At 36.6% G+C, this 18752-nt stretch overlaps 1 protein-coding gene across 1 annotated transcript in view; it reads right to left on the bottom strand.

The window, feature by feature from the left end:
- fkbp16 (FKBP prolyl isomerase 16) overlaps window positions 1-4450 on the bottom strand; it is a 149380-nt gene extending 144930 nt beyond the window's left edge. Inside the window, exons 1-2 of the mRNA XM_039771353.1 lie at window positions 4289-4450; window positions 296-384 (exon numbers count right to left, since the gene is read on the bottom strand). Of these exons, the coding sequence (XP_039627287.1) occupies window positions 296-384; window positions 4289-4450 (251 nt within the window). The remainder of the gene's footprint in view (window positions 1-295; window positions 385-4288) is intronic.
- Window positions 4451-18752: the final 14302 nt, after the last annotated feature.

Below are 18752 nucleotides of genomic sequence, written 5' to 3'. Positions count from 1 at the left end.
GTTAAGGATAAGTACTGCCTAGTATATTGTTCCTCTTCCTCCCTCGGCAGTTCCAGAAACCAACTTCTAGAGAGCACGTGACAACAGTTCTAGGGTTCCTGGACCCATCCCTTCGGCCTCACTGATGTCATAACCAGCACACATATACCTTGTTTTTGTTTGTAGACCAAATGATTTTTGAAAATGTCTTCAGTCTACCAAAAATTCTGAGTCTTTATTGAATCCAAGAAACCCCAAGTCCAACCAGCTTCACAATGTCAATACAAACAAACAAGATTACCTAGTCAACTCTTACCGTCCTTGCTGGCCATAGGCATATTGTGCTGTTGTAGAGAGCAAGACGATTTCACCAAGCAGCATTGTTCTGGCACACAGCTCCAGTGCCTGCAAGAGATTAAAGCCTTAGTTAGGTAGCTGCTTATTTCTTTGCAATGAACACATTGTATGTATGATTTATGACTGGATACAAAAACTAACAAATTCTCATAATAAATGAGACTTGACTAAGTTCAAGTTGCCAAATGTGACATTTCAATCACACAAATCAAACATGCAAAACTCCAATTAAAGGATAAGTTCAGTATTTTTAAGTCAAGTTATTTCTTCACAAACATGGTATATATGTATTTGCCACACAAAATTTTGTTCTATAGTTAAGCATTTCTTATAAATACATGGCCTGTCCTGGCATTGTATAATGGAAGTGATGGGGCATGGGGCCCAAATGGAAAACAAAAGACACTTACTGAATACATACGTTTTTCAAGTTAAAAAAGTTATCAAGCATTGATATGCATATTGAGATTATACACTCATTGTAAAACAGCAGATAGAAATACAGTAAATAGATAAATAGAAGATTGGCTCTGTGCTTATCTTCCTACACAACAACCTTTCAGCCCCTGGAATGTGGTTTCCTCTGGAAAGACAAGATCACAGTAAACTGTACCTGCCACGTGCTTGGCAACATGATGATTTACTTCCATATTGATGTGAGAACTTCTTCCATAAAGGCCATTATTATCACACAAGCAAACAGAACACATATCATTACCTCAAGAAAAAAAGTACCATGATTAAGCGATAAAATGATTATTTCCAGATCCCTTTAATTGCATCAGGATGGCATGGTATTTTATATTAAAACCTTTGCCCCTTCATAGAGGACATATTCTGTAAGTTTTTAAGTTTTTGCTTCTGGTAGGCCTTGGGCCCTATGACATCCATTAAAAAGTACTAGAATTGACTATGTATATCTTAAAATTTATAGAAAATGTTTAACTTTAGACCACAATTTTGTGTGGCAAAGGCATATATACCATATTTGGTAACTTTTACTTGAAAAATACCAAACCGATCCATTAAAGGCCTCCACACTTCTCACTCCTTTCCCATGAACTCTACAAATGTGCTTTTTGCTTGGGCTTCAAATGGAAGACAATGCATATGAAAGGAATCTTTAAAAATGATCCCACATTCACTTAAAGCATATTGTGAAAGCAGTCAGGAAATTTGAAAAACCATTATTTCAAGAACCTTGAACCACTTCTGTTGTCATTTGCTATGGTAGGGCTGATTAACTAATCATCTCTTTATCTTGATTACTTTGCTACAGCAAGGCAACATCAGTTTTTTACTTTTTACTACCTAGTTCATAAAATACATTACCATTATAATATAACAAAGGCAAATTACCAGTTTTGGGTTAGAAATAAGAGATGATAGAGCACTTGTGCTCCATTTACCAGCTTATAGAAAACATTTCATTCATCTGTTGTCTTCTAAATAGTGCACTAGTAAGTTATGTATGTAGTGTTTAATTTATGTGCTTATGAATTTCAGCTTTCAGTTTTGAATGATTAACTGACAGAGAATGCAATATTTTATTAATATGAGGGTAAAGTAAAGGCAATTTGAAAATTACATGGTAACCGCAACAGAGAGTAGTTGACGTGCTACAACTCATTTGCAGTGTCTTATGTGTAATTCAGACAAGCACAGTGTAGCACTCCGCCATTAGTCTAGATGATGCCAAGGTCAAGTGAACATGGATGCTCTGCTGCAGGATTGCACCATTGTTGAACAATGCGGCGTAGTGAAATTTCAGAGGGAATGAAATCTGCTGAGGCTCATTGAAGGATGTTGGCTCTGTAAGCATGATTGAATAATAAGTTTATGAATGGGTAGAATGTTTTAAAGCAGGAAGAACAAGTGTAACGAACGAAGCCCAGTCTTGTCGACCATTAACATTGTGCATACAAGTCCACATCGATGTTGTAAAAGCCTTCCTCAGAAAAGACCAATGGTTTGGGTTGTCTACTGTTGCTGCACATTTGGATATTGGATATGGGTCTGCACATGCCATGCTGCATGATGAACTGGGATACCCTAAAGCAGGGTACCCAAACAGTCTGCATAAGCCAACATACTTTGACTAATTTCAACATGTTTTACTCCTTCTGCCAAATAAAATCTGAAAAGTGGTTCAATCCCACAGTTGAGCATCTTTGTTCATTTGTCTTTGGCTTCAACTAGACTAATGGCAGAGAGAGGCATTGTGTGTGTTCAAACTACCAATAAGCCATGGCAAATGTATTGCTTTGCATTAGTTTGTATTTGTTGCTGGTACAACGTAATTTTCAAATTGCTTTTACTTTTAAGTTATTCTTGTATATACTGCATTTATCTTTCCTGGCCCAATTGTCAAGAAGCATCCTTCCTACTTTGGTTAAGTGTTTTGGACGCCTCCACTTTTCAAAATGTTTGTAACACCCACAAGCCTTTATTAGACAGTTTTCAATCATAAAGTCCTTCATTTTATTAGTTGGACAACATCTGTTGATGTACAACCTTCTTTTTATCGATTCTACCCCTCTAATCATTTTCTCTACCTTGGTCTGTCTAATTTGGGTTGTGAGTAGTGGAAACCTATGCCAAAGGCTTCAGGTGCAAGACAGAAACAAACCCTTGACAAAAGGTGCCAATCTTTGTCAGTCTTCAATGATTGGGAACTGTAAACTGAGTGCTGTGATGGCTGTTTTTGTAATCTCTTGTCACACACAAGCGCATGAGAGGAAGTCAACGGCCTTAACTGGTCATAAAACGGTGGGCCAGGGGTTGATGTGCACTAATGCCTTTTCTTATTCCTCACTTCTGTCATTTCCCTCTTGGACCCACCTCTTTCTTCCAACTACCTATAAAAAAAACAACCTTTTACCCTTTTCTCTCAGTCCAGTTTTGGACACAGTCTCTTGTGACTACTCTCTGGCTACAATATACAGGGCAGATCCCCAAACCTTTTCTGTCTTTTGTCTCTTGTATTTACACTTTTTATATGGGTATTACTGTTTGACAACAGAATGATGTTGATGCCTTCCAGCATCACGGGTCTGGCCTGTCTTTGTGAAGTTTGTATTTTCTTCCCACATTCTCTTGGAATTTTCTTGTCACTCTATCGGCCCATTATTGTAAGAGAAATTATATTAGTATGCTGTGTAATGGACAGGCATCTCAGCTACACTTCATTTTTTGGTTTGTGATTGATGCTACCAAGATTTTCAACAGATGCGTGAAGTATATAATAAAAAATGGGTTCAGAATGTGTGAAGGTAGTTGTTTAGGTTTTAACTTTGCTTTGGGCAGGTGGTTTGGACTATAGGTGATATAAGATTGACACATTCATATTTAATTTTCTAGACTTTCTAGAAGTGGTACCCAATGTTGGGCACACTTACTAAAGTTCTAAATGAAGCATAGCCTATGGTGTTTCCCTGTAGAAATAGGGAATCTCTGCAAAATTTTAAAGAGATAGGTTCAATTGTGTGGATTTGCATAGCAGACAAACACAAACAGAGGTACCCAATTCCACCTGAGACGTGATATTTTTAAGAACAAAACATAACTTATGTTCTTCCCTGTTCAAATGAAACACATTTTTGTGGAGGTAAGTTCAATGGTGTGCATTTGCATACCAGACAAATGCCAGAAGGGGCACTCAGTGTAGCCAGTAGTGGGGGGGCACTGACCAAATTTTAAAATTAAACATAGCTATTGTTCTTCCCTAATACAAAAGGGGAATCAGTGCACAGTTTGGCAGAGAAAATTTCAATGGCATGTGTTTGCTACCAGACAAACAAACACACTTTCAGCTTTTTATTTTAGATGATCCTATACTTTCTGCTCTGCATTGACCATTTCCGTATTTTTCACCATCTCATCATTTCCAAACAGAATCTCTTTAATCCAAGATCTCAGTTATCATTCTCTAACATAATAAAGTGTACAGTACCAGGTTTACATCTCCCTCTCCAATGATGAAGCTCAATTTGGGGTCCTTTTCAACAACTGTGCCATCATCCAGCATTCCCAATAGCCTGATAGTAACCTCTTGACCTGCAAGAGGCTGGATCTCAGTGGCCTGTCTTTTCTTCAAAATTTGTTTTTTGACCATCTTGTCATCTGTGAAAAAAAAACACAAGATAAGTGATTTTTTGAGTAATGTATTCAAGTGAGGTTTAATAAAACAGGTGATTATCTGCTAACCACAATCCAGTTGTTGTAATAAACTGATAAAATATTAAATCACAATAATCTAAACTACAAAAAATAAAACAGAAAACAAATATCCTGATAATGTCAAATTGATAAGGATGTTTACACTATCCTCACATTCTCACGTCCAATGGTTTCCTCAAAGCCAAGTACTTCATGTTTTGTTTTCTGGAATTTTACATTGTGAAATCTTAAAGATAACAATGGATTACAGAAATACAAAATAAAACTTAAATAATATATCAATAAATCATAAATTAATGTGTTTTATTTTACATAGTGCATTTTTGTTGTAAACACAATTTCACTACAGTTTACTACAAATTACAGATATAAAATATATCTAGAGGCACAGCACATGCAGTTCAAATGGCTTGTACCCCATAGCAGAACTGTCAGTGTTAGTTAAATTCTTACAGAGTTAAGGTAAATCTTACCAAAGGAAAGAGTGGGCCCATTTATATAAACTGCTAATTTACAGTAACTCTGGCAATTTTACTGTATAGTCAAGTCAAGATGGAGGTAAAGAACTTAGGGGTATCTATTGACTCTGGCCTGAATTTTAAATTACATATTAATCAGAATACTAGGACAGCATTTTTTCACTTAAGAAATATAACAAAAGTTAGACCTCTTATATCATTGGAAGATGCTGAAAAATTAGTTCACACTTTTGTTTTCAGTTGGTTAGATTACTGTAATGCACTCCTCTCAGGACTATCCAAAAAAGACATCAATCGATTACAACTAGTGCAGAATGCAGCTTCTAGAATCTTAACTTGGAAACGAAAATCTGAGCACATCACCCCAGTTTTGATGTCTCTACACTGGTTACCTGTGTCATTTAGAATTGACATTAAAATACTGCTTATGGTTTACAAAGCCTTAAATAATCTTGCTCCATCATATATTTCGGAATGTCTTACACTCCAAATAGTAACCTTAGATCTTCAAATGAGTGTCTACTTAGAATTCCAAGAGCTAAACTTCTGCTGTTATGCACCTAAAATCTGGAATAGCTTGCCTATAGGAATTCGTCAGGCTAATTCAGTGAAGCACTTTAAAACACTGAGTAAAACACATTACTTTAACATGGCTTCCTCATAGCTTCATCTTAGTTAAATCCTGATGCTCTGTATATTCAATTAATTATCATTATTATTCATGGTGACTCCAAAATCCTTACTAACCCCTACTTTCTCTTCTGTTCTTTTTCAGGATTTCTGTGGTGGTGATCTGCGCCACCACCACCTAATTAAAGTACTGTGATGTCCTTACATTGATGGATTTAAAACCAGAAGTCCATGACCATCATCATCAAATTCTTCCATGACAACCCTGAATACAATCAGGACTGACTGAGGTCATTTATGTTAGGTAGAATGCCTAGAAGGGGCTGAGCAGTCTTGTGGCCTGGAACCCCTGCAGATTTTATTTTTTTCTTCAGCCTTCTGGTGGTTTTTTTTTGGTTTTTTTTTTTTTGTGTCCTCCCTGGCCATCAGACCTTATTTTCATTCTATGTTAATTAGTATTCCCTAATTTTAATTATTTATTCTATCTTTTTTCTCTTTCTTTATTATGTAAAGCACTTTGAGCTACATTGTATGAAAATGTGCTATATAAATAAATGTTGTTGTTGTTGTTGTTATAGACACCACTGTCTGTCCAGTATTTTTGAAGGGTTTTTTTAGATGTAAGATAAATAAAAGAAGGTGTGGTGTGGAATACATTCAAAACAACTGTGTTAGAGCATATATGAGAAAGAAGGAAAAAAGAAAGGCAAAAGGGGCATAGAATAAATAAAGTTGTAATTATAGTCTAACTAATTACTTTGACACAGAAATTGTAAGGAATTATAAGGAAAATTAATTATAAAGTAAGATGAGGACTGAAAATAAGATTTATATAAAAATTAAAGTCCTCAAATATGACTGAAGATGATAAATGAGTATATACATGCCCATAAACACCACAGTGACAGTCAAGAAGGCACAGCAGAGACTCCACTTCCTGAGGATCCTCTGAAAAAACAACCTGAAGAAGAAGCTGCTGGTGTCCTTTTATTATTATTTATTATATTATTTATCTATTTCTGATATTGCATTAAGTTCACAAGTGTATTATACCTAAGTGCGATATTTATTTATTCTATTGTATTGTATTATATTTTATTAGAATTTTATTATGTCCACTTTTAGGATTGCTGCCATTTTGTTGTACTAAGTGCAATGACAATAAAGGGAATCTGGAATCTGGAATTATAATAAATGCTGTAGAATCATAATGAATTAAAAAAATACAAGTCTCAAGAGCATAAATAAGACACAATAAATATAAATGCATAATAGTAAACATTTATATGTATAAATACAAATATATTTTACACAAAAATTGACAAAACAAAAAATCAAATAAGAAGATTATAAGAAAAATATTTGTATTACCAAGACAAGAGATGTTATAATAATTGAAACAAATTACAGGAGTTAAAGGGAGGGTATAGCAGGAGTAGAAAGCAACAATCTGTTCTTTTTCTAGTATTGCATTCAGATGTATACATCCTCAATTTCAAAAATGTTTTGATGGTATGGAAAATGCTAATAAAAACAAAAAGCAGTAATTTGTAAGTTTACTTTGACTTGTATTTAAACAAAAGCAATATAAAGACATGTCATTTCATGTTTTACCTAATCAACTGCATTGTTTTTGGAAGCCATACGTGAACTCTTAAAGATAACAATGAATTACATACAGAAATAAATAAAAAAAAAGGTGGGACTAGCAGGTTTAAACTAATAATGATTGACAAGTTGAAATAACATAATGATGTGAAACAGGTGAGTCAATTGTGTTTAAGTATATAAGGTCTAGTACATTCAGGAGCTCGCCAATTTGCCAACAGATGCGTCCAAAAATAATCCAGCACTTTGAGAACAACATTCCCCAAAGAAACATCATTAGGGTTTTGGACATTTCACTGTCTACAGTGAACAATATAATTAGGAAATAGAAGACATATGATTAAATCCTTGTGCATAAAAGGCAAGGCTGGAATCCACTTCAGAATGTGTGCAATCTCTGCTCCCTCAAATATCACTGACTTAAAAACTATCAAACATCTGTTATGGATATCATGACATTGGCTCAGGAATATTTCAGTAAACCTTTCTTAGTCAACACCATTGACTGCTTCATCCACAAATTTACTATGCAAAGCAGAAACCATACATCAACATGGTCCAGATGTTTGCCAACCTCTTTGGGTTCATTCTCATGTGAGAGGGAAAGTAACACCATGGGATCATGCTTTGTGGTCCAATGAGTCAACATTTCAAATAGTTTTTAGAATAAACTATCTTTGTGTTCTCTATGCCAAAGAAGCAAAGGACTGTCAACATCAGGTCCAAACCCCAGTATCTGTCATAATATGGGTAACTTGCACTTCTGTGAGGGTGCCATTAAAGCAGAAAGATACAAATTTTGGGGCTACACAGCTGCCATCCTGACACTTTCTTTTCCAGCCAAATTACATTCTGCCTGGATTACAAGTGCATGGCTGCATAAGCAGAGTGTGCGGGTACTCAGTTGGGTTACTTGCTGCCCTCACATGTTTCCAATTGAAAATATGTGGCACATTATGAAGCGCAAAATTACAGCCCTGTACAATTAAACAGTTGAAAGGCCACATAATCGATAAATGGAGGAAATTTTCACTTGCCAAAACTAACCAACTTGTGTATTCAGTGACCGAGCATTAAGTAAGATTCATTAAAAGAAGGGGTGATGTTACACAGCAGTAAACACTCTCCTGCCCCAACTTTATTGAAGCAGGTTGTAGTCGTCAGATATGACATGAGTGTTTATCTTCAAAAACAAAATAAATTAAATTCACAATGTGAAACAACAAATATTGTTTTGTTGTAGTGTTTTCAGTATAGTACAGAGTGAACAGAATTTATAAATCACCCCTTTGTGTTTTTGTTAGTATGTGGTCTCAACTGTTTTTGAAATTTAGATTTTACAAGGAGAAGGCTTGTGATGAACAACCTAACTGTCAGGGAAACCTCCTTTTTCAGGGCCAAATTCTGGGCTAGATAATGTTTGCCTGGACAGGCCATCCAAAAAGAACAGACTGATAAGCAAAAAACACTATGATATGAAATATAGAGAGAGATAAAAGGGGCAAAACCTGCCTATATACAAAAAATGCACATTTATTATATTCTTTTGTGGTTGATCTCTCTCTCTCTCTCTCTCTCTCTCTCTCTATATATATATATATATATATATATATATATATATATATATACCCCTCTGAGGTTGCATGATAATTTGCTCTGTCTTCAAAATAGAGCATCAGAGCAATATGCCATTTTTCTTACTAGACCAAAATTCTCAGTGTAGCATTACTGAATTGTATGAAATAAAATTAAAAGTAAAAAATGGGATGTGCAAACGTTTGAGCACCCTTTTAATTGCATTAATTTGAAGACCTGTAGTAATTTAATGCTGACAAGGTTGCAGCTGACAATTTCTTTGATGAGCTCATTAGACCTTAAGCTACAAAGACAGATGCAACCAATCATGAAAAAGGTTATTTAACAAAGGTAATTGCTAATTGTGCTTCTCCTTGGTTCTCTCTTAGAGAGTGGGAACATGGGAACCTCTAATGAACTCTCTACTGACCTAAAAACTGAGATAATTTGTCAATATAAATTAGGAGATGGGTACAAGAAATTATCACAATGGTTTGGACCGTCTGTCTCCATAGACAGAAATGTAGTTACGAAATGGAAGGCCACAGAAACAGTCCTTGTGAAGGAAAGATGTGGTAGGCTAAGAAAAATATCTGAAAGGCACAGCCGAAGCCTGGTTAGAATGGTCACAGACAAACCACAGACCATCTCCAGAGAGGCTGTCCATGCTCGGAAGCCATCAAACCTGACTGAACTCGAGGCATTTTGTATGGAAGAATGGTCCAAAATACCACCAGCCAGAATTGAGGGACTAATCAGCTATAGGAGGCATCTACAGGCTGTTATTTCAGCAAAAGTAGGCTCTACTAAATGTTGATGAGATTATTCCTTTGGGCTACCCAAATTTATGCACCTGCCTATTTTTGTTTAGATGCACATTAAATTGGCTCTGTTGGTCCAATAAAAAATATTTCATTATTGAAGTGTTGCTGTTTCCATAAGGTACAAATTATGTTAAAATGAAATTGCTGTCTCAAAAGCTTAGCATATTATGAATTGATACAGTGATTTTTATCAGTGCCCAAACTTTTACATAGCACTATATATATATATACATAATTAAGGATCCTTTTCAGACAAGCAATTTGACCAAGTGTCCAGTTGGCTGTATGTAGGTCACAAATTGTAAAGGTCCTTGTAATTGAGGCTATTTGGGCTTGGTGTAGACATACGCATACTTGAACTGACAATCAGCATGCTTTTTTCAGGGTGTTGTTTAACGCTTTTGAACAGCCACTCAGCTGTTATCATGCTGCTCACTCTCCCAGCTTGGAAGTGCTACACAATTGTTCTCTCAATGTTTCTTATCATACATGTACTGATGATTTGCATCAATTGCTTAATGGGAGACCCCAGCCATCACTCACGTGTTTGTGCTTCATAGTGTTCATTACATCATGGGAAAAATTTGTCGTTCATTTGTTGGTGCTTTGCGGTAATCAATCAATATTTCACAGGGAAATGCTCATGTAGTCTGGTTAAATTAGACAGAGTGTTTTTAAATAATCAACAGAGGTTGGGGCAAATTGTTTGCTTCAACTTGCAAGGCTTAATTTACTTTACTTGCTTCAGAACATCTGTAGGTTGTGACCTATTAGTTGTTCCCTGAAGAAGCCCCATTTGTAATATTCTGGAATCTCCGTTGTTTTCAGTTTTTGCTCACCTAAAGTTTAAAATCAAATATCAGGCAGTTTTCTGCTTTCCTTTTCCACATTTAGGTCATTCATTGCACTTCAGTTTATTAAATATGAAGAAAAAAACGGAAAAACTGAGGTGTTCTTAAACTTTTGTCTGGTCATATATATATATATTCTGAATCGCAATCTTATTATTTGGATGGTTATCTACCAGGTAACGCTTGGTGGTTGGTCAGCCAGTTGGCAAACATCAGTCACGTTCTCTAAATTGCAAGAAGTAAATCATAGATATGTGATACAGTACCTCTGATCTTTACCCAGTGAAGTAAGCAAACCAACGTGGTGCAGCATCAAAGGCTTCACCTCAGGACACTGACATCCAAGGTTCGATCCCTGTATGGGGGAGCAAAGGTGTGTACCACTGATGAGCTCCAATTAGGGTTAAACATGTGTCATGCACTCTTTGTTTTGTTTGGCAGGTACTGCATCATTTAGATATATAGCCTCTCCAGTAAAGATTTAATAGAATACCAGATAGTTTCTGGGTCATATTAGCTGCAAAAATAAAGAGTCTAATAACATGGAACAGTAGTGAAAAGGCAGCAGACACCCATGTGGGCTAAGGTTTACTTTAAACAAATGAAAACAGCATTCATAGTTTTAGCATGTACAATGTACTTTTAATCTGTAGAATACACTAGACTGTGTGCACATTTAGTAGGCAAATGGTATTCCTCAGGAATAATTTTATTGTTGAACAAACACACAAGAAGTGGAGTACTTGGTTACATATGGTAGAGTGCTGTTCTGCATAAAGACCAAGGCCTTCTTGAATGCTATGGATTTCTTCCTGTACTTCTACTTGAAGAAAGTATCTTCCAGAAACAACAGCCGATCTAGGAGTTGATTTTCAGTCAGTCTTCAACCTGAAAAAGTCTACTACCTTATCCCTAATTACAGCAACTCAAATCAGTACCACTCTTCCATGTTTCTAGCACAGGCTCACCCATCTGGTCCACCAGTCTCATTTCATCTGTCCATAAAACCATTGAAAAATCAGTCAACAGGTATTTCTTGTCCCAATCTTGATGTCTTAAACTGTGAATCTTATTCAGAAGTGATTGTGTTTCAGCCTTCTTTACCTTAGCCATGTCTCTGTGCACTTGACACCTTCAACTTCTGGACACTCCAGGTAGGCTAAAGTTCTGGAATATGGTAACACAGGAGGTCTAATTGGGTCCTGGTAGCTTCATGGTTAGTTCTTTTCAAGTGTTTTGCAGTTAATTTGTACCTTTTCCTCTCCATGAGTTTTTTGTAACCCTGCTCAGTGTTCGTAACAAAACGTTTGATTGTCTAGTGATCACACCTCAGTAGTTTAGCAGTTTGAAGAGTGCTGCATCCATTTAAAAAGCAATTTACAATTTCTCAATTTTCAGTGTCAGTTAAATCTCTTTTTTTGGCCCATTTTATCTGAGGTAATTAAGCTGCCTAATAAATATGCACATCTTTATATAAAGTGTTAATCACTTTAAGACACATCCTCCCTCATTAAATGATTACATAGCACCTGAAGATGATTGCATCCAATATGCATTCAGGGTTGTAATTGGTTTAAAGTCTACAAATGTGCATAGAAATAATGATAAGGTTAGAAAAATGACTTGTCTTAGAATTGTGCACATAGTGTAAAGATATTTCCTTAAAATGTCTAACCAGGGATTTATTTCTCTCATCCTTACTATAGCCAATGTGACCATGCCTGTCCTGTACAAACCCAGGCCCTAATGAATCATGCAAGAGCTATTACACAAATCCTAAAATATTACATTTTATTTTTGTACACAATAGGTCATTGAATTTTATTTTTTATTAGGATAAGTACTGATTTATGTTTATTTTTCCATCTGCTTTTTAAACTGGTGAAACAGGTTAAGTAACAAAAATGTCAAGACAAAATTAGGAAATGACAAACTGGCAGATGACAGTGGAACTAAAAATGGCTAAAATCCAATGATTTGCAAGGAGTTTCCCAAAATGTACAGTATATACTTGTCATGCTCAACTCAATTTTTATGCAAAGCTAACAATACAGGCAACAGGTGACTTTTGCAGAATTGTCTCCCTGCCTTTCAAAAGCCTCAGAATTTGCAACACATGATTAACTTTGCTGGGCTGACTTCTTGTTCTTGGGAAGCGTGAACTGGTGACTCGCTGATGCCTCACTGATTTGTTTCAGTTAAACACAGTCTTGTGACTTGCCATGCATTTGTGAAAATGGGTCAAATGTCAGCTGGAAAAATGAGAGGCCTACAAGTCGGCCCCCTTCCTCAGAAATAAAGCATTTACACTTTGGAGTAACTTGAGTGTCAAGGGTGTGGCGGATGTGTACTTGGGGTCAACATCGGTGTACTTTAATAACTCCTTGTTTCTTTTCTTTTCTTGCCTTAGGGTAGAGTGACAGAGCATGTCCCCTTTTGACAATGAGGATGAATACTGAAGTGAATTCTGCACAGATTAGTATTTGGTCATGTCTACATCAAACTTTATATTAATTCGTTCAATTTAGACAGTTTGAGGACAAGACAGCATTTCAAAAGTTGGGGCATAGATGTCTGCCACAGAAATTCGATCCTTCGTCTAACATACTGTATCCTTAACCACATAAATTAATTCAAAAGTACTGTACTGCTCAAATGTCTTTCAAATTAATACCAATAAATAGAATTTGAGTATATAAATGATGTGCATATAATTAATTTATTTTATTCATTAGTTTAGTTATAACCACAGTATCACTGACTTAGCAAGATATCTCTTATTCTTAATTACAAAGCAATTAAAGTAATTGGTTATTTAAGCATAATTAACTGATGAAAGGCTTATTAAATAATTACACATTTTACAATGGTAGAGCTAAGTTAACTATCATCTCTTTTTCATGATTACATTGCTACATCAGTTTTTTGCCGCTTTTTATTATTATAGTTCATACAACACACTACCTTCCAAACATAAAAAAGGACAAATTACCAGAATTAGTTTAGAGGAAAGAGAAAATGCAGCACTTTAGCTTCTTTTACACAACTTCCTGGACAGCAACACCATATTGTTGCCCAAATTACATTTTTTTTGTATATTAGCATGGCAACAGATAACACTGCTCTGAACAAATATCCTCACGTGCAAAAAACTCACTGCATTTTATAGATCTCAGTGTGCTGAATCCATTTCTGAAACTATGTCTATAACACAAACCATTTCCATGAAATTTTGGATTCACTGTTTTGAAAAACATTGTTGATTTTTTTTCAATTAGTTACATTTGTTTTATGGCATATTTATTTTTCATGCTCAGAATATTATTTGAAGTATATTTTGAGCTGTAAAGTGGTGGACTTCCTCGTTCCTAATGTTAGCTGAGGCTGAAGCAACCCAAAATCAAGTATTTGTTACATATTTTTTGCTCTTAATCAATTTTGTTTCCTTCAAAACAGCCAGACATTTATATTTAGATTGTTAGAAAGATGCCCTTTAATTGTCTACAAGAGAGAAAGTTGTTGTTTAAATGTTTTTACAGAAACGTGCAAGGTTGGTTTGATTCATCCTTTTTCTTTCTCAGGTAAGAGGTAAGAGCTTACACAAACTTCTTTTACTGAGACAACAAAGTTACTGGTTTTACAAGTTTTAGTTTTAAAGTTGTGCTTTTATAGATGTAAAATATGTAGTATTCTTGCACAGACAAACCAGAATGTTTTTGCTACATTTAGTAGGGAATTCAGGGTGGCACAGTGGCGCAGTGGTCCCTCCCTGCGTGGAGTCTGCATGTTCTCCCCTTGTCTGCGTGGGTTTCCTCTGGGTGCTCTGGTTTCCTCCCACAGTCCAAAGACATGCAGGTTAGGTGCATTGGCGATTCTAAATTGTCCCTAGAGTGTGCTTGGTGTGTGGGTGTGTGTGTGTGTGCCCTGCGGTGGGCTGGCACCCTGCCCAGGGTTTGTTTCCTGCCTTGCGCCCTGTGTTGGCTGGGATTGGCACCAGCAGACCCCCATGAGCCTGTAGTTAGGATATAGCAGGTTGGATGATGGATGGATGGATAGTGTTTTTTTATATATTAAACCTTCATAATGGGCTGCAAGGTGGTACAGTGGTAGCACTGCTGCCTCAGAGTAAGGAGATCTAGGCTCGCTTGCCGGGTCCTCCCTGCATGGAGTTTGCATGTTCTCCCTGTGTCTGTGTGGGTTTCCTCCGGGTCCTCCGGTTTCCTCCTAGTGTGTGGTGTGTGTTTATGCAATGGATTGCTAAACAGGTTAGCAAACTACATGATATCTGTTTTTTGAATGATGAAGATCAGTCAGTCAGTCAGTCATTCTCCAACCCGCTATATCCTAACACAAGGTCACGGGGGTCTGCCAATCCCAGCCAGCACAGGCAGGAACAAACCCTGGGTAGGGTGCCAGCCCACCGCAGGGCACACACACACACTCACACACCAAGCACACACTAGGAACAATTTGGGATCGCCAGTACACCTAACCTGCATGTCTTTGGACTGTGTGAGGAATCCAGAGCACCTTGAGGACACTCACACAGACATGGGAAGAACATGCAAACTCCATGCAGGGAGAACCTGTGACATGGACCCTGGCTTCCTTACTAAGAGGCAGAAATGCTATCACTGCCATCTAAAAACTGAATGTGATAGAGCAATTCTGTTGCCAGATTTGGAGTCAGCACCCTCAAAACTATAAAGAACACCTTTTTTTCTTTTTTATGGGAGTGAAAATAATTCTTCGCTGATGAGTGTATCAAGACAGAAACAAAGCAAACATCAGGCACATAAGGTACAGCAATAATTAAGAAAACCTTTTCACATTGACTGTCTAAAATATCTACCTTCTTCATCCATTTAGATATGCTTATTTATTTTTCTTATCTACCTTTTTCTTGATATTTTGTCTTCTTAGTTCAGCTATGTAGAACAGGCCCAAAAGTTTAACTGTTGAATGGCTCTGACACCTTTATTTTATAGACACCTATAGTGAATGGACATGCAATCTTAACAATCAGAACCTGATTGTGGGTATTTTCACATTTAGTTCTTCCTACTGCTTCAGCCTTCTGTGTTCCCAAAGTGAATCTGATGTAAGAGTTTGATCAAAACAGACCATTCAGCCCAACACAGCCTGTTAATCTCTATTCACCTATTATATCCAAAACATTATTGGCTGAGAGAAAACTGAAATCTTAGTGATTGGCAATAATGGACACAATGAGGCTATTAGAAATAAACTGGATACATTAGGATTAAAAGTCAAGACGGAGGTAAAAAGTTTAGGGGTAACTGTTGACTGTAATCTGAATTTTAAATCGCAGATTAATCAGATCACTAGGACAGCATTTTTTCACCTAAGAAACATAGCAAAAGTTAGACCTCTTATATCTTTGAAAGATGCTGAGAAATTAGTTCACGCATTTGTTTTCAGTCGACTAGATTACTGTAACGCACTCCTCTCAGGACTACCCAAAAAAGACATAATTTGGTTGCAACTAGTGCAGAATGCAGCTGCTAGAATCCTAACTAGGAAAAGAAAATCCGAACACATTTCTCCAGTTTTGATGTCACTACACTGGTTACCTGTGTCATTCAGGATTGACTTTAAAATTCTGCTTATGGTTTATAAAGCCTTAAATAATCTCGCCCCATTTTATATATCGGAATGTCTGACACCTTATATTAAAAAATCGTAACCTTAGATCCTCAAATGAGTGTCTCCTTAGAATTCCAAGAACAAAGCTTAAAAGAAGTGGTGAGGCGGCCTTCTGCTGTTATGCACCTAAAATCTGGAATAGCCTGCCAATAGGAATTCGCCAGGCTAGTACAGTAGAGCACTTTAAAAAACTGCTGAAAACATATTACTTTAACATGGCCTTTTTATAACTTCAATTTAACTTAATTTAACTTAATCCTGATACTCTGTATGTTCAATTCTTCATAAAAACTATTCATGGTGGCTCTAAAATCCGTACTGACCCCTACTCTCTCTTCTGTTTCTTTTTCCGGTTTCTTTGTGGTGGTGGCCTGTGCCACCTCCACCTACTCAGAGCATCATGATGCTCCAACAATGATGGATGGAATAAAAGGCAGAAGTCTACGTGACCGTCATCATCAAGTCCTTCTGTGAGAACCCTAAATCCAAAAAGGACTGTTTCATTTATGTTAGGTAGAATGCCCAGAGGGGACTGGGCAGTCTAATGGTCTGGAATCCCTACAGATTTTTTTTTTCTCCAGCCGTCTGGAGTTTTTTTTTTGTTTTTTTCTGTCCCCCCTGGCCATTGGACCTTACTCTTATTCTATGTTAATTAATGTTGACTTATTTTGTTTTTTTATTGTGTCTTTTATTTTTCTATTCTTTATTATGTAAAGCACTTTGAGCTACTGTTTGTATGAAAATGTGCTATATAACTAAAAGTTGTTGTTGTTGAGATTCAGAGGTGTTCTAAAAAAACTGGTTAATGGTAAAATAATGTAATTGCCTTCTTATTCTTTAATATTCTGTTTTGTGACTATGAAATATATGCATTTTTGAAGAGTGCCTGGTTTCCTTCCATAGACCCAATTGCATGTATTCAGGTCAGTCAGTATCTCCATTTGGCTCCAAGTGCTGAACGTAAGCCACATGCACTAGAGTCCTGTCCTTTATACTATCCAGTAGGATCTACAGTATCTTGCATCTGTTATTGCTGCTGTAGGACTATCTCCACACTTTTCTTAACCTTCAAATGTGTTAATTGTTTATAGCACTTGGAGATTTAGAAAATATTATTACTAAAACATATATAAAAACAACACATTGAGGCACTGGCAGAAAAAGATAGTTTGAATATTACTGTTCACTGGAAACTTCCTTTAATTGGCTGTCTGGAGGAGCTTGAGGGCAGACACTTCAAGATACAGCAAAGCCCTGACAGACACACAACTGAACCTAGATTCCTAGAGTTGTAAGTCTCTACTACCATCCCCACTAGTAATATTCGTCCATCAGTTACTTGAAATCTGTTAGTTTTGTTTTAGGCATACAGAGGACTAGAGGTATCCTGTCAGCAATAGGCGCAAGACAAGATCTAACCACAGAGAGAAAAGCACTCCATTGTGGACACATTCGGCGTAGCAACCTCTCCTCTGTAGTGTTGAATCAGCCTAAAGTGCAGGTAAGGAAGATAAGGAAGATAAGGAAATTCCATATGGATACTGGAAGAACAAGAAAACTGCATAACAGACAACAACTGGGGAGTCACTTTTCGGGAGATTCATGGTAGTGGGACTAACCATTGTGCAAACTGCACAGTAAATATATAAGTGAGAATTCTTTACTATACAGTACTGTTATATGGTTCTAACTATATATGTATTGTCACACACATGTAGATAGGCAGCATCTACAGGGTCCTAGTGAGACAAGTCAGTACCCAGTGCACAAGGAAACATGGCCATTAATACTTTCTTCTATTAACCCTGCAGCCCAGAGCTAGAGCCCCAAGACAGACCATAATAACATGTCCGGTTTTGCTTAAAGCTCCTAACCCTTCTGCTCTAGAGGCTATTTTAAGACAAATGGCACCTGAAGATGCGATTCACTTGAGAACCTGCTTTTGAAGATTACGGACCACTTTGGCAGAGACTTATTTTGAGAGTCATACAGCACTGGCAAGCCTAGGCTGCCCTGGACATGAAACATGCACCATTTTTCCTTGACCGTTATTAAATGGGGTATCTGGTTGGTCTCCAAAATTCTCTTTTGATCCTTATCTTTACATTATACATATGTTGTTTTATATAATGTGATGACTGCAAATATAATAACAGCCTATACATGACAAACACAAAAATCAATCCACACTAAGGATGGAGAAAAGCAGAATAATAAGGGAAGAGAGATCAAAGATTTACTAAAAATAGAAACCTTCCAAAAAAAACAGTTTTAGTGTCAAACAGGAAACTGATTAAAAAAAGAGAAGGGAGACACAAAGAGAATGAGGAAACAATGAAGCAAAATCAAAAAAATTAAAAGAAAATACTCTGGTTTTAGAACTTTTCTATTAACAGGAGGAAGACTTGTAAAATCAGATTATTCTCAATGGTCAATGACTTCTTTGCTCATTTTTATTCAATCTCTTGGGGAGCTGCAGCCAATCCTAGAAGCATCAATTACAAACAGCCCAAGATAAGACACCAGCCTATTGCAGACCACCAACTGCAACAAGTCAATTCAGAATGACCAGTTGATCCTTGGATGATGTGGGAGAAAAATAG

Source organism: Polypterus senegalus, chromosome 12 (assembly GCF_016835505.1).
Source record: "Polypterus senegalus isolate Bchr_013 chromosome 12, ASM1683550v1, whole genome shotgun sequence".
Classification (NCBI taxonomy): domain Eukaryota; kingdom Metazoa; phylum Chordata; class Cladistia; order Polypteriformes; family Polypteridae; genus Polypterus; species Polypterus senegalus.
The sequence above is the reverse complement of the archived record's forward strand: the minus strand, read 5'-3'. Positions and strand labels throughout refer to the sequence as shown.